The sequence below is a fragment of the Ictalurus punctatus genome, chromosome 22 (assembly GCF_001660625.3).
Source record: "Ictalurus punctatus breed USDA103 chromosome 22, Coco_2.0, whole genome shotgun sequence".
Lineage (NCBI taxonomy): Eukaryota > Metazoa > Chordata > Actinopteri > Siluriformes > Ictaluridae > Ictalurus > Ictalurus punctatus.
Window position 1 is genome coordinate 785001 of NC_030437.2, and position 23013 is coordinate 808013.

Consider the following 23013-nt stretch of genomic DNA (forward strand, 5'->3'; position numbering starts at 1 on the left):
GTGTGTTTGTGTGTGTGTGTGAGAGAGAGAGAGAGAGGTGTGTGTGTGTGTGTGTGAGAGAGAGAGGTGTGTGTGTGTGAGAGAGAGAGAGAGAGGTGTGTGTGTGTGTGTGTGAGAGAGAGAGGTGTGTGTGTGTGTGTGTGTGTGAGAGAGAGGTGTGTGTGTGTGAGAGAGAGAGAGAGAGAGAGAGAGAGAGAGGTGTGTGTGTGTGAGAGAGAGAGAGAGGTGTGTGTGTGAGAGAGAGAGAGATGTGCTTGTGTGTGTGTGTGTGAGAGAGAGAGATATGTGCTGTTGTGTGTGTGTGTGTGTGTGTGTGTGTGTGTGTGTGTGTGTGTGTGTGTGTGTGTGTGTGTGTGTGTGTGTGTGTGAATGAGAACACAGTGTATAGCACTTTTATCCAAAGTGCTTTATAAGTGCACCACTTACAGTACTGAGGAAACCGTCATACACCGGCACTACTGCTGCAGTCTCGAGCTGGTGGGCGGAGTTTCTTCAGGCAGTTTATGGGCGGGGTTTCATGGGTGTGACGTCACGGCATAACACAAACGAGCTAGTTAACCAGCATGGACGTCCAGAAAGCCAGAATATTTCAGCAACATCCTAAAAGTCTGAAAGCCTCCATAAGTGAGAAGTAAACCCTAGCAGTGCTTTTACTTCCCTTCTGTCCTGTGAACATCCTGAAGTTTCAGCTGCTTTATCTTTCTCTCCTGGTGCTGTCACTGTGTTCCTCTCCTTCTCCAGAACACAGCATTAACACCAACACCAACAGGAACCTGCTGGAGAAACACCTTCCTCAGTTCAGCTCCTAACCACTAGCTTATAGCCCACATCAGTATTTATGGAGTGAAGCTGGCTCCGTGTGATGGAACTGTGCTAGTAGGAATGCAGTAAAATGACTGAAATTAGGTTGGTAAACACTGATCTAATCAGTCATGCAGCAGCAGCACAGTGTATAAGACAATGCAGAGACAGGTTCAGAGCTTCAGTTAATGTTCACATCAAACATCAGCATGAGGAGCATCGTGATCTGTGATGTGACGTTGTATGGATTATTCACTAGAAAAAAGATCATCTGTTTTACTTATTATAATATACAGGATAGATGGTTATTTATATAAACATTCTAAACTATAGACATTTATAGAATGTATAATATTTATTAACACTAAAATAAATAATCAGTAATCTTAACCTTCAGTGTAAAATCTCTGAGAATGGATGGAATATTATTAGATTAAAAGACAGTGTTAGACAGTGAACGGTGGCGTGATGTGAACTCATACACAGTCACTGAGTGGACACATCATTAGGAACGGGTGAAGATATCTGACTGGATCGTTACATGTTGATAAGTGCTGTAATGCATCAACAACAAACACGATTCCTCCTCAGCATTCAGAAACTCCACGCGAGACGCCTTGTTCTGACAAACCACTTCCTCTCTCAGCTACATCCTGTTGGTTTATAGGACAATTACTCAGAGTCGCCCCCTTTCGTTTCAAAGAATATTACACCGGCGAGTATAATAACAGTATAATAATAACAGTATAATACAGATATTAATACAGATATTAGTACAGAAGCTACAGATGTTAATACAGAAGCTACAGATGTTAATACAGAAGCTAATCAGAAAACCACAAAACTGAGTTAACTGCTGCTGTAATGGTCATGTGGTGTAACTGTGAGTGTGTTGTGTGTTTCTGCAGACATGTGGAGCTACACACTGCTGTTTGTGCTGCAGATCTTCACCTGTAAGATTTCTTTATCCACATGTCTGACATGGTGTTGGTGTGTTCAGCATTAGCAGTGTCTACACTGATTTGTGTAAATATCCTCCATTAACACCACTTCCTTTTCTTCTTCTTTCTGTTTTCTTCAGTTGCTCCCACTGTGTCCGGTGATGGTTCTGTAACGGCCAAACTTCATCACCCCGTTACCCTCACCTGTAACTCCAGATGTTCTGGTGTACTCGAATGGAGCAAGTTTCGAACCATTGTGGCTCGGTGTGATGAGACCTCCTGCAGGCCAGAGGAGGGATTTAACATCTCTCATGATCAGTACCTGAAGGGGAATCCACATCTCACCATCACTGCAGCTGATTACAGTGCGAGAGGATTGTACACGTGTCTGTGTAACGGTACAGACATCTGTAAAGTGCGTCTCCTCATCGAGCGTAAGTACACGTCTGTTTTCTCGACTCGTTCTCTTTTCACCAATGTTATTTTTCACAGATAGTCCTGAGGTAGTCTTGATTAATGAGATCTCCTGGAAGACAGTAAACACTGGATGTCAGTGTATTTCACCCACACCGTTCTCCAGCACAGGATAAAACTGGCAGTGAGAAATCCTTCACAGTTTATTAAAATTTCTCAGGTCTGGTCTCTTCTATACTGAACTCTGATGTGATCAGACTGAATCGTCCTGATTGGACATGCTGAGGTCTAACTGCTCATTCTGCACAATTCAAACACAGCACAGAGACCAGTGTCCCAGCTACCTGGCTAATGCTATCACAAGGCCCACAAAATCTGCCCAAGGCCTGATCTAAACAGAAACTGCCCCACTGGGTGGTACACATCACCACGGCCTCTAGGGGTACTGCATACCCCAAACTTCCTGTGACACACCTCTGTATGAGGAATTACTCCTGTGTGCTTTCTGCTAGCTGGACATCACTGTGAACTCATTCCAGGTTAACATCACCCTTCCTTGTGGTGTATGTGAGGCAGTCCTCTCTTATCACCTTTGCAGTTACTCCTAGGCTGAGTCCACTCCTCGTGATTGGTTAGGAAAGCTGAACTAGAACACTGGGTATGTATGTAAGTGTGGTTCTTTGAAGCCAGGATAAATGCCAGCGTTCCTCATCATTCAGTACCAGCACTGACCCTGCCATAGCTCAGTGTGAAGGTAATTGTCTTAAAAACAGAATGTACCACCCTGGCCATCATGAGGAGAACAAGGACTCAGATGCCAGCTCTGTCCAGTGCATCTGTCTGCAGAAAGAAAAGGAAGAGAGGAGTCAGATGAATGTGAGAGTGGGCTGCCCGAAGTGCAACTTTTACCTGAGTAAAGGTCTGTTGGCATGGCTCCATCCACTGGACCGGATCGGTCATGACCTTTTTAGTGAGGTCAGTCAGAGGGCTGGTGATGTCTGAATAATTAGGCACAATATTACGATGGCTCCTTTTGGTTTTGGGTCAGTTTGGGGACACACCTGCCCATAACCCAGTTAGAAGCCCAGATACCAGACTTCCACCTGTCTAATTGTGAGTCCCACCTGTGTCAAGGACCTCGGGACAGACCCCAAATGTTGAACGTGCTGCTGCAGGTCATCACTATGGGACTCCTCAATAACACCCATGTGTTGTGTGTTTGTGTTTATAGGTTTGGTTTTGTGTTATTTCTGTAGTGTTGGTCATCACTTCACCAGTGTAATGTGGGCTTTAACCTCAACACTACACACTTCCTGCTCATGTTTCTAATTTCCTGTCTCTCCTCTCCGTAGCTCTAGAGATGACCCGTGTGATTGCCCCAGGTGAACCCATAGACGTGCTCTTACCCCTCACTGACCTGGTGGATGTGAGTTTTACTGCCAGTGATGCTGTACAACCATCAAACCTGCAGATCTGCAGCGTGGACAAGGAGAAGATCCAGTGCAGTCCAGATTATAAAGAGAGAGCGTCTCTCCTCAACACTCTTCAGATTAAAGATGGAGACGTCTCTGACAGTGGGAACTACACAGTACAGGATATAGTGAATGACGAGACTTTAGCCATCGTAACGGTCCATATGAGAGGTAAGTGTACATCAGCGTGTACTGTATATAACTGTAAGGAAAAGTGTATGTATGTGTAACCGTTGTAGTTGTACAGTGTTCAAAACTTTCCATGACGACGGCGTCTCGGGGCCTGAAAACGCAAACTTTTGGAAACGATGCCGTTATCGTCTCCGTGTAAACGTACAGAAACGAGAATCTGTGAAAACGATGACGTCATGTGCACGTGCATTGCGTGTTCAGTGTATAGACATGTGCACGAGTCATTCAAAACCACGGAAACAGAAACATCCTCAATGAAAAGAACTTCATGCACATTTCCTGTAGATTAAATGATATTACATTAGGGACGTCTCAGCATTTATTAACCCAGAAGAATAATCCGGATCTCTGCTGGACAAGCGTGAGTTTTCACAATTCCTCCTGACTGTGAATAATTTTCCAAGTCTAACTCTGGAGATTGTAAGTAAGTGGATACAGAACTTTTTTTTCTTCTCCATGTGGATCATAAACCAGTGAAATCGTTTGAGAAATATAAACGTTATCGTGTTTTTATCCAGAAAAACCCACAGCTCCTCCGTTTACTTGTTTGTTTATAGAGCGGTCTTTCCCGGATCAATATGGCGGACACGTTGACGTGAACACTTGGGTGTTTCTTTAAAAAGTGACATCGCCACCTACTGGCCTTTCATGCATACTGCAGAACACACTGGATTGGGTTCTAGAGCGCTCAGAGAGCACATGTAGTTAATAAAGCAGGAAGTCGGTCAGACTACATCACAACATCACTCTGCAAGACCCACAGCAGTTCTCCATCAGTGCTGGAACGATCAATAAGAGCTCTGTAGATCTGTATCGGTGTCTCACGCCTCCTCTGGTGTCACCTACCTTTCTGTATGGAAGTCCAAATCAGCACACGGCTTTCCTTCACTTTAAAAGCACCGTAAGCCTTTCTGTGTAAATTCCACCTGCTGCAGCGTCCAATAGAAATAAAGTCTGATTGTGTTTGGAGTGTGTTTTTACCTCCTGACACTTTCATATGGATCAAACCTTCACCACATCAACACCCTTTCTATCCTGACTCAGTGTGTGACGTCTTGCAGAGTCCTCATGTTGTGATGTTTCTGTTCTGTGTAGGTCAACCCGTGTCCCAGACTCGCACTCGAGGACGCCGCAGTGCTCCTGGTACGTCTATAAATATATATATATATGATATTGTCTGTCCTGCAGATTCCTCTGTTTCTTCTGTATATTTAGTTTTATATTTAACACACACACACATACGACCAATAAACACACACACACACACACACACACACACACACACACACACACACACAGGACCAGTGTGCACACTGCACTGAGTCAGGAGATGTGTTGATGGTCAATCCTGGAATAATGGATGATGTAGAGGTTTGATGTGGAAAGAACAGAAGGCTGTAGGCTGCACCTGGGTGTAGAAGTGAAGAGAGAATATCTGAGAGAGGTTCTGCTGCATGTTAAAGTTGGTATCAGAGTCGTGCTTCATCACCACATGCTGTACATAATGTGTGACGCTGGAATGGGACTCACAGGGTCGTTTCTCTCTCTGTGTGTTTTACAGAGCCCTGTCCAGACATCAAGCCGTGTCCAGACATCAAGCAGCAGGAAGGTGTACCAGTGTGGGGGATTGTACTGATACTGATACTGATGCTGGTTTTATCTGCATTTGTGGTCCTGTTGGTGATGCATGTGCGTCTGAGGAGAGAAAATCAGCAGCTCCGTGAAAATGCTGAGAACAACGGACTCCCTCTCCTCCAGCAGAATGGAAACACTGTGCTCTTGAGAGCAGTAGAGAAGACCCCGTGAGGATGGCCTTTGACCCTCACCTGTTCAGGTGTATAAATGAGAGAAATGAGAGTCGCTCTGGATAAGCACATCTACCAAATACTGTAAATGTAAATACATGTAAATTATTACTTTGAGTCTTTTATGGATAAAATGAAGAATTTCAGTTGTATTAAATTCCAGCGAGTGCTTGATCAGATTGTTCTCCAGATGTGCTGCTGACTCTGAACACGACCCTCAAGGAGTAAAGATATTTAAATGATGTTAAGAGCATTTCTAAAGCGGTATTGTATTTTAATATGAAAAGTGCACTGTGGTTTTTATTAGAATGAAGAAATCTATATTTTCCACATGTGTTTTTCACTTTTATAAACTGTATTTTATATGATATCGAGACATATATTAAAAAATATATATTTTAAAACCCTTAAACTGCATGTTTGTTAGCGGCGTGGTTGTGTGATTATTCGGTGTGTAAATCCTGTGTTCTGTTGGTCTTTTGTTTTAAATGTGTGTTGGAACACTGGATCTCGCTACCCAATCTGTGTCTCCTGCCAGATTCGCACCACACGCGTGTCAGTCTGTGAGCGTTCCAGCACTTGTTCCATTTCTACAAGAGATTTTGGAGAAGCAGTAAATTTATCCCGGAGTCATTCACAGCAGTAACCGGTGAGGAGACGGAGATCCTGTACTGTAGATCATTACACACACCTCTGTTGGAAACACCACCATCACAGCACACTCCCTTTCAGTCACTGCAATATTTTACTGAAACCTGTGTGACCTTCAGCATTAACCAGCTGAGAAGATAATCCCATCTCTTTATTCAACACTTTATAGATCAGGATTGTCCTTTATACAGATGTTTATATACAGATCTCACCGTCATCATATTCAGTCATTTCCTCATCAACCTGAATCGAATTCCTGGATCCGTACGAAGCACAAAACATGCTGAAGAACCTTGATCAGTGTTTCTTCAGGATAACAGCAGAGTCGGGAGACTCGGAGTGATTGGCATCGTCGTGACAAATGCTGACTCTCACAACTCGACACTTTATAAAAAAGTGTTCTTTAACGCTAAGACACAAACTCTTCTCTCAGAGTTCGACAGCGTGTTCATCCGAGTTCTAATTTCAGTTTGCGTGTGAATGATGTGAAGTTACTGAGATTCATGAAGCTTTAAATCTGCTGGTCCTGGCTTGATGATCCAGTCTCTGGGAGAGAACACACACTGCCATGCCCACACGCTGTCACGTGATTCTCTCATCTGTACACGCTCTTCACTCTCTCCATCTCCATCTCCATCCACCTTTCATTTCTTCAGTATTATTCCCGCCGCCTTTCACACCGTCCTCTTTATGGTTCTGGTTTAAAACCTCAGGAGGAACAGAAGGTCGAGTGAGAGACGTCCTGCACGCAGTGTTGTGTATCTGCAAAACTCCACTTCAAGTTTCTCCTCCATACAAACATCAAAGTGCATTATGGGTATTGTGCATCATTACGAGTAGAAATGGGGGAAATGCCATTAGAGTCATGAAAATAATCACCAGTTAAAAGTCCTGGAGAAAATCTGGGAAGATGAATATTCCGAGTTGGAAAGTTATGGATGGAGAGCTGATAAAGAGCACAGAGAATGGGAATTATTGATCTAGAAGTTAGCCCTACAGTAGCAGTGCCTATTATACCACCATGATTATATCATTATCCTTCAGATGATCTTCTAGCCATGGATTACCCTTATACCACGGTCTTTCCACAATTAATAACGTTAAAGCTGTCATTGGTTTTAGAAGCACAAACACTGATTAGAAGTTTAACATGACTGTTAATTTGTATTAGTTATGTCGTTAGATCTGGAGTTTTGCCCGGTATAAATCAGACACAGAGATACAGTGGTGTGATGAGATTACATGTATTTGAATGAATTGACAGATATCTATCAGAGAGAGAGATTAAGTGTGTATGAATGACCTGCATCATGTGACTCTCAGCAGTCAGTGCTGTGCAGCAGTAGTGTAGTAAAACTGAGAGTTGAATTACTTCAGAAACAGTGATGTAACACCTCGATACTGAGAAATATCATGTAGCTTTTCACCAGCAAAGCTATTTTATTGTTCAAGTTGCAGACAGCTGGCAAGAATGAATGTGTGTGTGAATGTCTCTGTATGCTCGTGTGTGTGTAAGAAATGGTTCATTTACACAAATATTCTTCTATTTCAACATGATCCACTAGATGGTGCTAAAATGCAAGAAATCGCACCTGCCGAATAGAATGATGCATTTTCCAGAAGTAGCACATAGAATAACTTCTAATGGGTACAAATTACATATCCAAAATATGTTTATGTAAACCATGTGGCTACAACAACCAATGCTGTACTTGAACATATGACAGATTATTCCTTTAAAAATCGCAATAGACGTCCAACTTTATATTTATTATTTATATATTTTATTTATCCTAAAGTAAGTCTATGCATTTACACTGAAAAGCTAGCACAGCTCAGCATTATTCTGAGCCTTATATCTGTAAAATCACTGAGTTGTCCTTAGCTGAATGTAGTGTAAAGAAACGAAATGCTGTGCAACTTTCCTCGCTTTCACTCGCATTTATAACAGTCTGTCACAGCGTGAGGGTTCACTGTGAACTCGGGGGAGGATACACAAGTGAATGTAATGTTAATTTTAGGAAGCGCTTGATTTGATCTGCAGCGGAGTTTTCTGTGAGCGGAGGACGAACTTTAAACGTCAATATCGCAGTCGATCATGTTCATTTAATCGTGGGCCGTCAAGATCGTAATCGAGATCGATATCCGATTAATTGTGCAGCCCTGTACAGATCTATACATTATTATTCGACTGTATTTCAGTCTGTAGCTTATTACACAGACATCCTTGCTGTTAATGTAAACTTTCTTCACTTTTCAGATGCTTCATGCCGGTGGTTTAATCATCATATTTTACCTTGTACTGTAATTATCTGAATTTTTTACTAACTCATTTTGTTTAGTAAATCTGACTGTGTTCAATAATGCAGTCTTCCTGGAAAGCATGCTGAGCTGTATTTAAATGCACAGTATGGAAGAGATGTTCTAGATGTATTCTCTCTTCACTGTTATAATGCGCTCCACTCTTCTGGGAAGGCTTTCCACTAGATTTTGGGGCGTGGCCGTGGGGATTCGTGTTCATTCGGCTACAAGAGGGTTAGTGAGGTTGAGGTCAGGGGCTGATGTTGATGTGAGGAGACTTCAGTTCCGGTTCATCCCAAAGGTGTTCAGTGGGGTTCAAGTACACGTGCTTCAACCGAAGCGATGCGACTTTTAGTCAAAAATTTACTTCTATATAAATAGTGACACAGAAATAATGCAGATATATTTAGTTTATTCAAGATATTGCACATTTTTTCTTACTTTTTCATTGAAAATTAAAAAAAATTATAATTTTGTTTAGCAAATTTCACTATGAAAAACAAAGTAATGTAGAAATCAATGGATGTTTTACAACAAATTAGACTAGATTAATAAAATGTGAAATAGATTAATAAACGCCATAAATATTAGATAGAAACAGACTTCAGCTGTAGATAGATAGATAGATAGATAGATAAGTAAATGCAATAATGGGGAAATAATTTTTAATTTAAATTTATTCCTTCATTTATTATTTTCAGTGTTTTTTAAAAAAAATTATTCTTTTGAACTTTTATGTATTTTTCCATTTCTTTTATATTTATTTATTCATGCGTTCATTTATTTTGATATTTATTCATTTTGATCCAGAAGGATTACACCTGATAAACTATGAAGCCTATATACTGTATGATTAGCCAGTGTACTGTGTACAATGTTAAACCTGATGGAGGGCTAAAAGTAAAGACTCGTCTATTAAATGTCACGACACGGGTCTAATAGGATCAGTGATGAATTTTACTTCATAATGAAGGGCTCTTTTCGTGTATATGTATATATAATTCTCTTATATTTCTAATAAGCGTGCATTAAAACCTCTAACCCCGCTTCGCTAATGTATGCGGCTCGCTTTTTCTCTCCCCGGGTTTCCATGGCAACTTCTGTCTTTATGTACTAACTGTGTGCGGTTAGTACATAAACCATGTTTAAATGCTTTAAAACAGGGGTCTCAAACTCCTGGCCCTTCCCCCTCAGTCCGGCCCGCAAAGGGATGTAAAAAAAAAAAAATTGGTGCGTGAATTAATCACCAAAGCCGGAAAGTCATTCACAATATAACAAGTGCATATTATATACACTTATATAAATATAAGTAATAATTACGTATTATATATTATATGATCATCCTCAATATAACAGTGTAACAGTGAACTAAAAACTAAATTCGGGGAGGCAGAGGGAAAAGCAGATCTCATTGGACCATTTCTGAGAGACTTGCCTCCATCCTTCCCAGAACTGTTAAAAATGTTCAGTCGGTTATTGTGTCTTTTTGGAAGCACATATCTGTGTGAAAAACTTTTCTCCACAATGAACTTTAATAAATGCAAGTACAGGTCCAGGATTACTGACGCCCATCTTGAAGCTGTACTTAGAGTTTCACTACAACCTCCATCAGGGCAAATGTATCTCAACTGTGTGAGAAGAAGCGCTGTCAGGTGTCTGGCAAGAATTACAACGAAAGTGTGTGTGTGTGAACTATTACATTTATGTTGAAATTGGTACCAAGTTATTATTATGGTATTGTCATCATGTTTACTACTACTGAATTTGTTTAATAAAATATGTTTGTAATGGTAACGAAAAAAAGTACATTTTAGAATATTGCACGTTCTTGGAGTACTTTAATGCTCTTGCGGCCCACCTATGAGATGACAGTACCAAAAGTGGCCCCAGGGCAATTTGAGTCTGAGACCCCTGCTTTAAAACTATAACGTTTTCTCATCCACAGCTTGTAGAGAGAGAGGCGGTATATCGTAATGGCTGCTGCAGCGCAACAGGACACAGTGTGGGTCGGGTTCCTGGACGTCGTTCCTGTCATCGGGACGGTGAAGGAGGGAGTGGAGTGGGTCATGGCTCTGTACGAGGGGAATAAAGAGGTGGTAGATGAAAAAGAGAAGGCCTTTTTTAGATCCTGTTTATATCAGAGCCATGGTGGCGTCCCGAGGCCCTGTGGGAGCCCATGAAGGTGCGCTATATTTACATCTCCATGTATTTATTTTCACAGTTGATGTGCAGAATCCTATCAGAACTCAGCAGTCCTGAGTAACATGTCTGCGCAGGTCACAAACACATACTCAAAGCATACCAAGATGCTGTAGTTCCTCCTCCTGATATTTTCACAGATCAGTTTGCAGCTGCTTTGCTCACGTCACACAGTATCACATGGTGTTAGACGGTGGTATTGGAGAGAACAGGAAGCTCGGTCCATATTTGGACATTTGAAATAGGAAGGCGGGACGATTCGAGAGATAAATGCCGCAGGAAGAGTACAGAGTACATGATGAGAAAGGGATCACTGAAGACGTGACATTCTCCTTCACAGTCTCTAAACACACTGACGATATTTACTTTGTTTAGGGATTGACTTTACATAAAATTCCAAAAGGGAGAACAGTGGGTCCAGATGGAGATATTGCGTCAGCACTACAGGACGTGAAAGGTGCGGTTTCTCTTTCTTTAGGTTCTATTTTTAAGATTTAAAGCCAGTCAAATTAAACATTATTTTGTTTCTCCACAGAGGTCAAACTGGAAGAGCTTGTTCAATACGTGCGAAGTGTTCCATCTAAGAGGAAAACACCAAGCTCTGAACTCCAGACACGGAGCAAATTTAGAAAATTCAGAAACTTCCGAGCGACATGATAGAAAAGATTAAACTCATTATACCCAACTACCGTTCGGCCAAAGATCTTCAGAGACAAGTACAGCGGTCTAAAAGAGGCGAGCATGTCTTCAACAACACAATTCTTACATTTCATTCTAAGTTATTGTTAAAAAACCTGCCAGATGCACTCACACGGTCTATTAATGATCTGTCTGAGTACAGGAGGCTCATGGGGGTTACTTCAAGGTTACTCTGACCTGAACGCGCATACGCCATCGCTTCAATCTCACTCTGACCCAAACGCGCAGTAGTTTCTCCTGGTGTGTGTTTATTTATCTACATGGACGGGTAAGACTCGATAACTCCGCACTTGTGTTTATATTTTGCTGCTTTGAGTTAATGTCCATTTTTAAAAGCGTTATACACATTGTTCTCCCTCTGTTAGAGGCTGTGTACAGTTTTTTATGGACATTTGCATTTATAAATATTACATTTTCCTATTTGTTTAATATTCTCGATGACATTTTTGAATATGTTAAAGCGTAATGAATGTTTGGTTTGTTCAGTCTGCGTTATCCTTTAATGCTCCATTATCCACGCTCTTTAATCAGTCACCAAATAACTCCTATAAGAAGTATTTATCATAAGGGGAAATATTGGGGTGATATCAGGGTCAACTGAACTTGATGGAACACTGTTCCTGAAAATAATCTGTGGAGCTGAAACTTAAAACGCTAATTTGTCCCGTGTCCCATTCACTAACATGGGAATGGGCGGGGCTAAAAACAATTCTACTGCAGCCAGCCACCGAAATACGTCCTTATGTATTCTTATATTTGTACTGAGATGCCAGCCTCCACCTCGTTTAAAAACAAAACAATATTTATAACAGAACATTATAAAATGCTAATTCAGCTCATTTACTCCTATATAAAATATTTGTCTGAAGTGAAAGTTTCTCCATTTTAATATCTTGTGTATAGAAGTGTATAGAGTGCAGCATTACACTCACACTCATGCTGCTGTACTGGATATCAGCATGGCTCTGATTACCTGTGGATTACCTGTGGATTACCTGTGGATTACCTGTGGATTATCTGTGGGCTTGTGCTTAAGGCTGGATCACAGCTGTGCTGATATTCACTACACCAGCTCTCTCACTCATTAACTGTTGCCTGCAGTGTGAATGGAGTTCCAGAGAAGGGAAAGCGTAACGATGTTCTATGCAATTTTATATTCCAGGTTTGTGGTAAAAGTTTGGGGAAGAACCACATATTGGTGTGATGATCAGGGGTGCACATACTTTTGACCATAGAGCGTAACTCTGTTCATCCTCTGTGTTTCTGCAGACATGAGGAGCTTCAACATCTTTGTGATCCTGGAGCTGGTTTTGAAAGCTATGTTAATGTTAGTACTTGAACACACACACACACACACACACACACACACACACACACACACACACACACACACCCAATGGCTAAACTTAACCGGTCCGCTACACTCAACTGTACCAGCAGATGTTCTGGTTTAATGGAATTGATCCAGCCCCGGAACAAGCATGTGACTGTGGCTTGGTGTAATCAGACATCATGCAGGTCAGAGGAGGGGTATGAAGTATCTCATGATCGGTACCTGAAGGCCGATCTGTCTCTCACCATCACTAAAGCTGATTACAGTAAGAGGACCTGGTACACGTGTCAGACGTCTGTCACGTGACTCTTCGAATTGAGCGTACGTGTCCATTGCCTTACATCAAGCAGAATGTTGTATATAAATATGTACCCTTTCAGGTGTAATGAAGTGATGATAAATGAATGATAACTGAGGTGTAAACGGGTGAAAAGGGACTAAATTGGTGGTGTGTGTTGGTGTGCTTTTATTCCCTCAGCTGTTGAGTTTACCAGACAGATGAATCCAGGAGAGCCCCTCTACCTGGATCTGCCCATCACGGAGAACGTGAAGGTCACCTTTAACAAGAGAGGTGATACTGGCATTCAGAGTCCTGTCCCAGTCTGTACAGTCGATGGTCGTAAGGTTCACTGTGACTCCGAATATAAGACCAGAGCATCGTTGAAGTCGTCTCTGACTCTGACTGAAGTGAAGGAGTCTGACATCGGGGTCTACCCTGTGCAGGACACTGATAATGATGAGGTCATAGCTACATACCATGTCACAGGTGAGACTCTTTTTATTGTAAATGTTCAGGTGATTTCGGGTTGCCAGTACGCATGGGGTGGGAGGTATAGCAGTTGTACGTATTGCAGATACTGTGATGGGTTTAAATGGTCATGCCTGATAACCTCAAGCACGTTGTAAGTAAAGTCGTTGCAATGCCATGGGGTACGATCGGGCCGGTGACCTCTGTTGACTTCAACATACAGATAAAACCCTATTCAGTTTTACACATGGAGGTGTGTAATGTAATTATTCCTGGGATATTCCTGGGATTTCAGGCTGAATCAGGAACTTTTTATAGACTGGAACACTATTGTAATTTCTGTAAACTGAGCAGTAGAAAGAACTCCAGGTGATATTTCTCCGGTCTGAGTGAACATGTGACTAAAGATTTAGATCCTGTAGGAGAAGAGTTTATTTGTTTATTTTCTTACATACCAGGGAGCACTCGCTCTTATCTCTTTTCTCTCGTCTCCAAAACCAAAAGTGTAAAACACAGAACAGTAAACTTTAGATGAGGTTTAAAAGGCCGTGTCAGAGGAGTGACGTAGAATAGGCGAAGACTACAGGCCTGTTATGATCATGTGACCTACTAAGGATAATGCATGCCCACACCCCCTGCAACAAGCACTGGTAATAAAAAAAATCAAAACGGGTGAATTTTTTTGTTCGTTTCTCGTCATTGGTGGTGCTGGTGTTATTTTCTCTGGCTGTGTGTCTGTCTGAGATTCTCCTTATAGCCATATTTCATGAAGGAGAGGTTGTTTGTAGGATTTATGTGGACTTGGCTTCATAACCAGCAGATAAACTCGATGAATTTGATTTTGGAATTGATCCCAGCATGGTCAAGGTCACAGCAAGGTCAAGTGTCAAAAAGCTAGTTTAGTTTGAGCACATGTCCAGATGTGGGTGAACGGAAGTGAGTGTAAATCTGAGCTTTGGTTTGTCCAGTCTGAACACTCTGTGAACGTGAATGAATAGCAGGATAGCGTAGCGCTGCACGATTACGGCCAAAATGATAATCATGATTATTTTGATCAATATTGAGATCTCGATTATTTATCATGATTATTGATTGATTTTAGGGACAACATATTTTTATTGCACTTTCACATTTAAATAAACAGACCGCTGCTTTCACCTCCGTCGTACTACATTCCTGACAATGTACAAATCTTTACATCACATTTTTTTGGGGGTTGTGCACAGCACACCTGAACCAGTTTCAGGGCTCTATGGTAACCATTTCTTTACAATTACAAAATTTTAGGAGCACGGATGAAGTTTATTTATTTATTTATTTATTTTAAGGTTGGTAACGTTAATGTTCCACAATATAACACACAAGTAGGCATGAGAAAACTTGAGCTAGTCAACTATGACAGAATGTAGGAACATAGTGTGATTCATGACACATTAATTTACCTTCTGATAAACTAACTGTAATATTTTCAGTTCATTTTACAGACTGGATGTAAAAAACAACCGTTAAAATGTTCCACCTTGTAAACAAATACAATAAACATCAATGTTCAGTGTTTGAAGTCTGCTCCTCTTAAATATATTTAAAGCTACACTATTAGACATTTCCACTGTCATGGTTCTGGGCTGGAGTCAGTTCTCGAACCGCTCTGTGTGTATTGTGTATATATCTGAATAATCTCATATAGGATGTGATTGGGGGAGTTCATTTACCCGTCAGATGCAAAGCGCTTTAGTTTAATGGTGTTCATTACTGACGCTCCGATCAGGATTTTCACAGCCGAAACCGATCCAGATACCAATCTTTATTTATTTAAACTTTAATCAGGAGGTCTGTCATAAACAGTCAAATGTAAGCGCTCTGCTCATGGTCACTGTTAATTGAATTAAAATAATAGCAATGAGAAATACTGTTGGTTAATTGATAAATAAACAAGCATAATATATTTATTTTTAAATATCTTAAACAATAAAGAGTTCTAATTAAAAGTAGACTAACACAAGCATGATCCATGTTAGGAAGACTAATAGCTTTCTAAGGAGATAGCGAACTAAGATTAATGTCAAACTGATATTAAGTGCAACCCATAGCAATTAAACATTATTTAATATCTCATTTTATTCATATTTAATGAAGTTATTATAATATACATTTTTTATATTAAATTATTTATCTATAACTAAGCATGTTTTTGGTTTTTACATTTTATTAGTTTTCTGTTTATCAGTTGTTCCTTTTAGATCGGTTCCCCCCCATGTCTGCTGATTTCATCATTGATTCATTTAATCAAATGAAGTTTTGGGGGATTTAATCAAAACATGGACACTGGAGTTGACTTTTCTAGTGATATCTGGCAACCGTGAGTTTATCCATCCATCCATCCATCTTCTATACCGCTTCATCCTTTTCAGGGTCACAGGGAACCTGGAGTCTATCCCACGAAGCATCGGGGCACAAGGCGGGGTACACCCTGGACAGGGTGCCAGTCCATCACAGGGCACAATAACATACACACTCACACACCCATTCATACACTACGCACACTTTAGACACGCCAATCAGCCTACCATGCATGTCTTTGGACTGGGGGAGGATGGATGGATGGATAAGTAAATGTAATAATGGGAAAATAAATAAAGGAATTAATGACTTGATAAAACAAATATAAAGCATTATTAATTTTTTTATTTATTTTTGAGGTTTTTCCTTCATTTATTTTCTGTGTTTATTTTTTTTTAAATCTTTTTAACTTTGATGTATTTTCCCATTTCTTTTATATTGATTTATTTCAACATTTTTTATTTCTTTTTGCATTTATTCTTACATTTCTGTGTCTTGTATGATAATTAGGTGGGTTGGTCTTACTTCCCATCAGTTCGTTGTAGATTGAAGTGTACGCTCGATTAGTCTTCGTTTGTTTTGGGGTGACATCGGGTCGTAGTTCTCGTGTAAACTATGGCGGATGCGACTTAGCAAACGAAGTGGAGAACCATGCATCAAATAGTATAAATAAAAGATTTATTATATTCGGGAATAAATAAATATATATATATATATATATTAAGAGAATTTATATATATATATATATATATATATATATATATATATATATCTATATATAATACTGTGAAGAACAGAACGCCCTCCTCATATAACTATATTTTTAAGGAATGAAACGTTTTAATACATTTGTTCTATATGCTTTTTGTATGTAATGTATTTTTATAACTATACTAAATGCTTCAGGTGATAAACTACTGTATTTGTTTAAAATCCTGAAGAACACTACAATCGTGCTGGACTGATAAAGAAATATGTTCGAGTGTGGTTCTCTTAAAGTTCCATCGTGTGTATCTTCACATCGAGCGTAAGTGTCCTTCAGTTTGTCCACTTGATAAACATGTATTATTTTACTGTGTGAGAAATCTACAGCTGCAGTATTAATCAGTATAATCTCTAATCACTGATGATGGAACTCGCTGTCAGTGAATCTCATTATGGATCAGTGGGTCAGAACACGGCATGGGGCACACTTACTCATCGAGGTCCTCTTGTTGTGAAACGCATCAGAAATACAGTCGAGAATACACACCAACGTGTCCCGAATGTGTATATTTCACTCACTTCTCGTCGCCTGCAGGTCAAGTCACGTGGTTTTAAAAGTCAAGGCAAGTGGTTTGTCTTGCGGAATGTAAACCACTGTTTTCGTGTGTGTGTGTCTGTGTCATGTCTGTGTCATGTCTGTGTCATGTCTGCTCAACAGTCAAACCGGTTCCGCGTGGCGCGTAGCTCCATCAGCTTCGTCGCGCGCGCGTCACTGTTCCGCTGAGTTTGTAGAGTGTGGGGGCGGGGTCAAACCCGCTAACCAGAACTGTTTTACTCCTCACCTCCTGTCCTGTGGAAGACCCCGAGCAATATTCAGGTGAGAATAATTCTTTATGTTTGTGCAGATAAAGTTAATAATAACAGCAGAATTAATTTTAATTAATTCGCTCCTTAATTAATATTCAGGAGCGCGTGCGTCTGTATCACTATGTCCAGACCGCTGCGAACACAATGACGGATTGAATTCAGATTTAAATGGAGATCTGTCTCCTCACTATAATGTGTTGTAACTGTGGTGTCGGAAACACTCGGATTTTTTTCAGCCTGGTCTCAGATCAGTTCTTCAGTGAGTGAAACGCTGTCCTGAGATAGTGTTTAGTGTTATTCCACAATGTCTAAATGACATAAAGCACTTCATTTATTCACACACACACAGTATTAATAAAAAGGTCCAATCTGGCTGGACGTACTGCAGTTTAATAATGAGTTGTGTTTCTGAAAGACACAAACATCAGTCAGTTCTGTGGTCTTCACTCAGTAGGAACCTGATCATCACCTGGTCTAATCTCTGTAAAGAAATTTTTCTGTTACCTACATTTCACTGTGATGTGCTTTTAGTGTAGTTTATTGATTTATAAAGCACATTTAAAAACAGATGTTGAAACCAAAGTGCTGTACAAGAAATATAAAACGGAATTAAAACACATTTAAAGACTAGACAAAAACCAAAAAAGGACAAGTGGAAAAACTTTCACCCTCAATTAAATCATAAAGAATACAAATAAGTCTTCAAAGAGGATTTAAACGGAAACGTAAGGGAAAGATCTAATGTAGAGAAGAAGAGTACAGAAACCACAGAAACATCACGGTCACCAGCAGTCCTGCTTTACTACTCTCAATTCCTCACTGATTTTATGCTCATGTCTCTAATTTCCTGTCTCTCCTCTCCGTAGCTCTAGAGATAACCCGTGTGATTGCCCCAGGCGAACCCATAGACGTGCTCTTACCCCTCACTGACCTGGTGGAGGTGAGTTTTACTGCCAGTGATGCTGTACAACCATCAAACCTGCAGATCTGCACCGTGGACAAGGAGAAGATCCAGTGCAGTCCAGATTATAAAGAGAGAGCGTCTCTCCTCAACACTCTTCAGATTAAAGATGGAAACGTCTCTGACAGTGGGAACTACACAGTACAGGATATAGTGAATGAGACTTTAGCCATCGTAACGGTCCATATGAGAGGTAAGAAAGTGTCAGTAATGTGTACGTGTAACAGTTATACTGAATTATACTGAATACTGCTTTTATACAGTGACTGTCTGGGTGTAAAACCGTATGAGCTGAGACAGTAGAGGTGTGTGTTGTAGAGTTATGCACTGGGACTGTGAGTTTAAAATGACACCTACAAGCTTTGTGAAGAATAAAGTTGATAAAAGCAGTACAAGGATGTAAATGTGTCTAGTTTGGATCTCACGCGTCAGAAACAACCCTACAACACTTCCTAAGTGACAAGATAGTCATGTGTCACTTCATTTTGTCAAATTGTTGTGCTTCCTTCCATTACACACCTCTCTTCTCTTACTCTCTGATTACCTGTATACTTTAGACCCACACTCCACCCAGTGTTCAACCAAGGAATTACAACAGACATTCAGTAGACCATAATGGCTCTTACACTGACCCTCACAGTCATGGCATGCTCGAGCTTGTGTGTTAATCCACAACAGTAAAGAGCTCGTCTCCCTGCAGAACACACTGGATTGGGTTCTAGAGCGCTCAGAGAGCACATGTAGTTAATAAAGCAGGAAGTCGGTCAGACTACATCACAACATCACTCTGCAAGACCCACAGCAGTTCTCCATCAGTGCTGGAACGATCAATAAGAGCTCTGTAGATCTGTATCGGTGTCTCACGCCTCCTCTGGTGTCACCTACCTTTCTGTATGGAAGTCCAAATCAGCACACGGCTTTCCTTCACTTTAAAAGCACCGTAAGCCTTTCTGTGTAAATTCCACCTGCTGCAGCGTCCAATAGAAATAAAGTCTGATTGTGTTTGGAGTGTGTTTTTACCTCCTGACACTTTCATATGGATCAAACCTTCACCACATCAACACCCTTTCTATCCTGACTCAGTGTGTGACGTCTTGCAGAGTACTCATGTTGTGATGTTTCTGTTCTGTGTAGAGCAGAACTGTTTTGTGTCCACACACACACACACACACACACACACACACACACACACAGGACCAGTGTGCACACTGCACTGAGTCAGGAGATGTGTTGATGGTCAATCCTGGAATAATGGATGATGTAGAGGTTTGATGTGGAAAGAACAGAAGGCTGTAGGCTGCACCTGGGTGTAGAAGTGAAGAGAGAATATCTGAGAGAGGTTCTGCTGCATGTTAAAGTTGGTATCAGAGCCGTGCTTCATCACCACATGCTGTACATAATGTGTGACGCTGGAATGGGACTCACAGGGTCGTTTCTCTCTCTGTGTGTTTTACAGAGCCGTGTCCAGACATCAAGCAGCAGGAAGGTGTTCCAGTGTGGGTGGTTGTACTGATAGTGATGGTGCTGCTGGTGGTTGTATCTGTGCTTGTGGTTGGATCTGTGATGCATGTGCGTCTGAGGAGAGAAGTTCAGCAGCTCCGTGAGAATGCTGAGAACAACGGACTCCCTCTCCTCCAGCAGAACGGAAACTGTTAGATTTCCATGTATCTCAGGAATTATAGATTATCCCTTTCAGATCTTCCATCATGCCTTTCAGCCTGTTCTACAATTATTTACTTCTATTTACTTTCAGAGTCAGGTGCTCCTGGAGAGTCCGAATGAACACACACAATGACACATATGCATGTTCACCGAGACTTCCGGTTTATTCATTCAAAACAGGGTTCTGGTAACAAAACTCGTTCATTGTTAAATACTGAAAAAATCTAAATAGTGAGGCACTGGCAGTCAGCTTTGTACATTTTATTAGCAATAAAAGGATACAGGTATAATTCAGTTCAGATTTATTAGTACAGCGTGTTTAACAGTGGACATTGTCCCAGAGTGGGTATTCTGTATTATTTACAGAAATATATAAACTCAGGATATAGATGTTAAATGTATGAATTTATCTCTAATGAGCAGCCAGAGGAGACGGTGGTGAGGAAAAACTCCCTGAGATGATACGAGGAAGAAACCTCGAGAGGAACCAGACTCAAAAGGGAACCCGTCCTCATGTGGGTGACACCGGATAGTGCGATTATAAATAAATACACCCCTTTTATAAATGTGCTAGCTCCAAAGCAGACTATTACAAAGATAATAAGGTTTTGAATATGAATATATGCTGAATTTGTATATAGAGTACTGAGCTGCAGTAGACCAGTTTTGAGATAACAAGAGCCTGGACTAGTATCTGTGTGGCCTGTTCAGTGAGATAGAGCTGTTTCTTGATGTTGTACAGGATGAACCTACAGGACCGTGCAGTTGTTGAGATGTGGTCTGTAAAGGTCAAGCTGTTATTGAGAATCACCCCAAGGTTCATGGCCATCCTAGTTAGCTTGAGTGTGGTTGAGCCGAGCTGTGAGGTTGTGGTTGACTGAGGGACAGGCTGGGATGATGAGAAGCTCAGATTTTGCCAGGTTGAGCTTAAAGTGGTGTTTCCTCATCCAGACCGAGATGTCCGACAGGCAAGCAGAGATACGTGCAGAGATACGCGCAGAGATACGTGCAGAGACGGATGGATCGTCAGCCTGGAAGGACAAATAATGCTGGGTGTCATCAGCATAGCAATGATATGAGAAGCCATGAGACTCCATCACCTGCTCTAGAGATGTAATGCAGATAGAAAAGAGCAATGAACCCAGAGCTTTCAGAAATACCTCCCCTCCATGATACCTTGAAGGATCGGTCAGAGAGATAGGATTCCCCCCAGCGCAGAACCGTTCCGGTGATGTCCAGGCTGGAGAGAGTTGACAGGAGGATCTGACGATTCACAGTGTCGAAAGCAGCAGAGAGGTTGGGTAGGATGAGGACAGATGATCTAGAGGTTGTTCTTGCTAGTCGTAAGGCTTCAGTGACGGAAAGCAGAGCAGTCTCCGTGGAGTGATTGCTGTTGAAGACAGACTGCTTGGTGTCCAGGTGGCTGTTCTGTGTGAGGAAATTGGAGAGTTGATTAAAAACCATTCTTTCAATGATTTTGTAAAGAAAAGGGAGGCGGGAAACAGGTCTGTAGCTACAGCAGGGTTTTAATCTACAGATGTTTTTTTAAGCAGTGGGGTAACCCGGGCCTGATTAAATGAGGTAGGGTATGTGCCAGTAGAGAGGGATGTGTTAAAGATGTGTGTGAGTGCAGGTAATAGTGTGGGAGAGATGGACTGAAGAAGATGAGAAGGGATAGGATCAAGAGGACAGGTTGTGGGACGGCTAGAGAGGAGGAGTTTAGAGACATCAGTCTCTGAGAGGGGAGAGAAGGAAGTCAATTGGGAGCTATGTGGAGGAGGACTCGGTCTATGCATGTCTGGGGTTGAGAATTGGTTCCTGATCGATGTAACCTTCTTGGAAAAGAAAGTGGTGAAGTCGTCTGTAGCTGTAGTCGTCTGAGAGAGAGATATATATAATTATTTTATATATATATAATATATATAAAATATATAATTTGCATTTTTAGCGGGCCTTTGGCTTCTGGGAGCCTGAGGCGGTTGTCTACTTTTGCCTAGTGCCAGAGCCCTAGAGAAAGAGAGTTGTGCCAGCGGAAGTTCAAAACGCTTGATCGTCACGTGATTCATGTAGACCTCAAATAGTTCCAGGAAATTAATTACGGACTATTTGAATTCGTAGAGTTTGAGAGAAAGGAACTGCGATTTTCTGGTAATTAGTAGCCAATAAATGCATTGATTTAAAATATTTATATTACACACCGATATGTGTATGTAGTATTTATATAGTTGCATCAATGTTGGTTTAAAAAATAATAAAATCCACTAATATTTGAGGATCAGTGTGGTCAATTCGCCTTACCTGCCTTGTTAACACACCATGGTTAAAGATCATGTTGCTGTTGTTTTAATTCTTTTTTTCATGTTCTTAAAGTTGTAAGTTAGTCAAGGGCAATCACTAATGTCATCGTTATGACTTTCAGATAGTTCGAGAGACAGGAGACTATCAGTGATTGTCAACTTGCTGCACAATGGGTTAATGGACCAGCAGCAGCATGATGCTCAGTGTGTTGTGTTAAAAAATCCACTGCAAATAAGTGAAATGTAAACTTAAGTGAACTTAATCTTAATGTTTACAATTCTTATGCACCCCTACACTTATTTCAAACATAAATTAATAAATAATATATTCAACTTGCCTATGTTCATAAACAAGCATATATTTATGTATTTTGACTTTTGCTATGCACTTATTTACAGCAATGGATTTATAAATACATTTCTGATGAACGGAAAAGCATGTGCAGCATTTCGTCTGTCCTTTCCTCCGTGTTGTTCTTGTATAATGTCCACCATGATTGCTGTGCTGCATGGGGAAACTCCGATCGCTCACTGACAATATGAGATCTGATTGTTTAAACGCTTTATCTTTTAAAAGTGCATCACAAACGGTCTGTTCTGCTGCAACTCTACTGCACTGCTAGCA

General features: G+C 40.9%; 2 protein-coding genes across 5 annotated transcripts in view; both read left to right on the forward strand.

Annotated features, from left to right (window-relative positions):
- LOC108255609 (uncharacterized) overlaps positions 1-6027 on the forward strand; it is a 48112-nt gene extending 42085 nt beyond the window's left edge. For 3 of the 4 annotated variants that reach the window (XM_053674512.1, XM_047149675.2, XM_017451698.3), the window contains exons 2-6: positions 1710-1754; positions 1883-2176; positions 3509-3799; positions 4916-4963; positions 5382-6027. In XM_053674512.1, coding sequence (XP_053530487.1) covers positions 1712-1754; positions 1883-2176; positions 3509-3799; positions 4916-4963; positions 5382-5626 — 921 coding nt within the window. In that variant the 5' untranslated portion in view covers positions 1710-1711 and the 3' untranslated portion in view covers positions 5627-6027. Of the gene's footprint in view, positions 1-523; positions 907-1709; positions 1755-1882; positions 2177-3508; positions 3800-4915; positions 4964-5381 lie in introns of those variants that run through there. The other variant, XM_047149676.2, reaches the window with a different exon arrangement.
- The window catches only part of LOC128628675 (uncharacterized), a 47432-nt gene extending 27160 nt beyond the window's left edge, over positions 1-20272 (forward strand). The window contains exon 6 of the transcript XR_008393241.1: positions 20189-20272. The gene's annotated coding sequence lies outside the window, so the exon portion shown is untranslated. The remainder of the gene's footprint in view (positions 1-20188) is intronic.
- The last annotated feature ends 2741 nt before the right edge of the window (positions 20273-23013 follow it).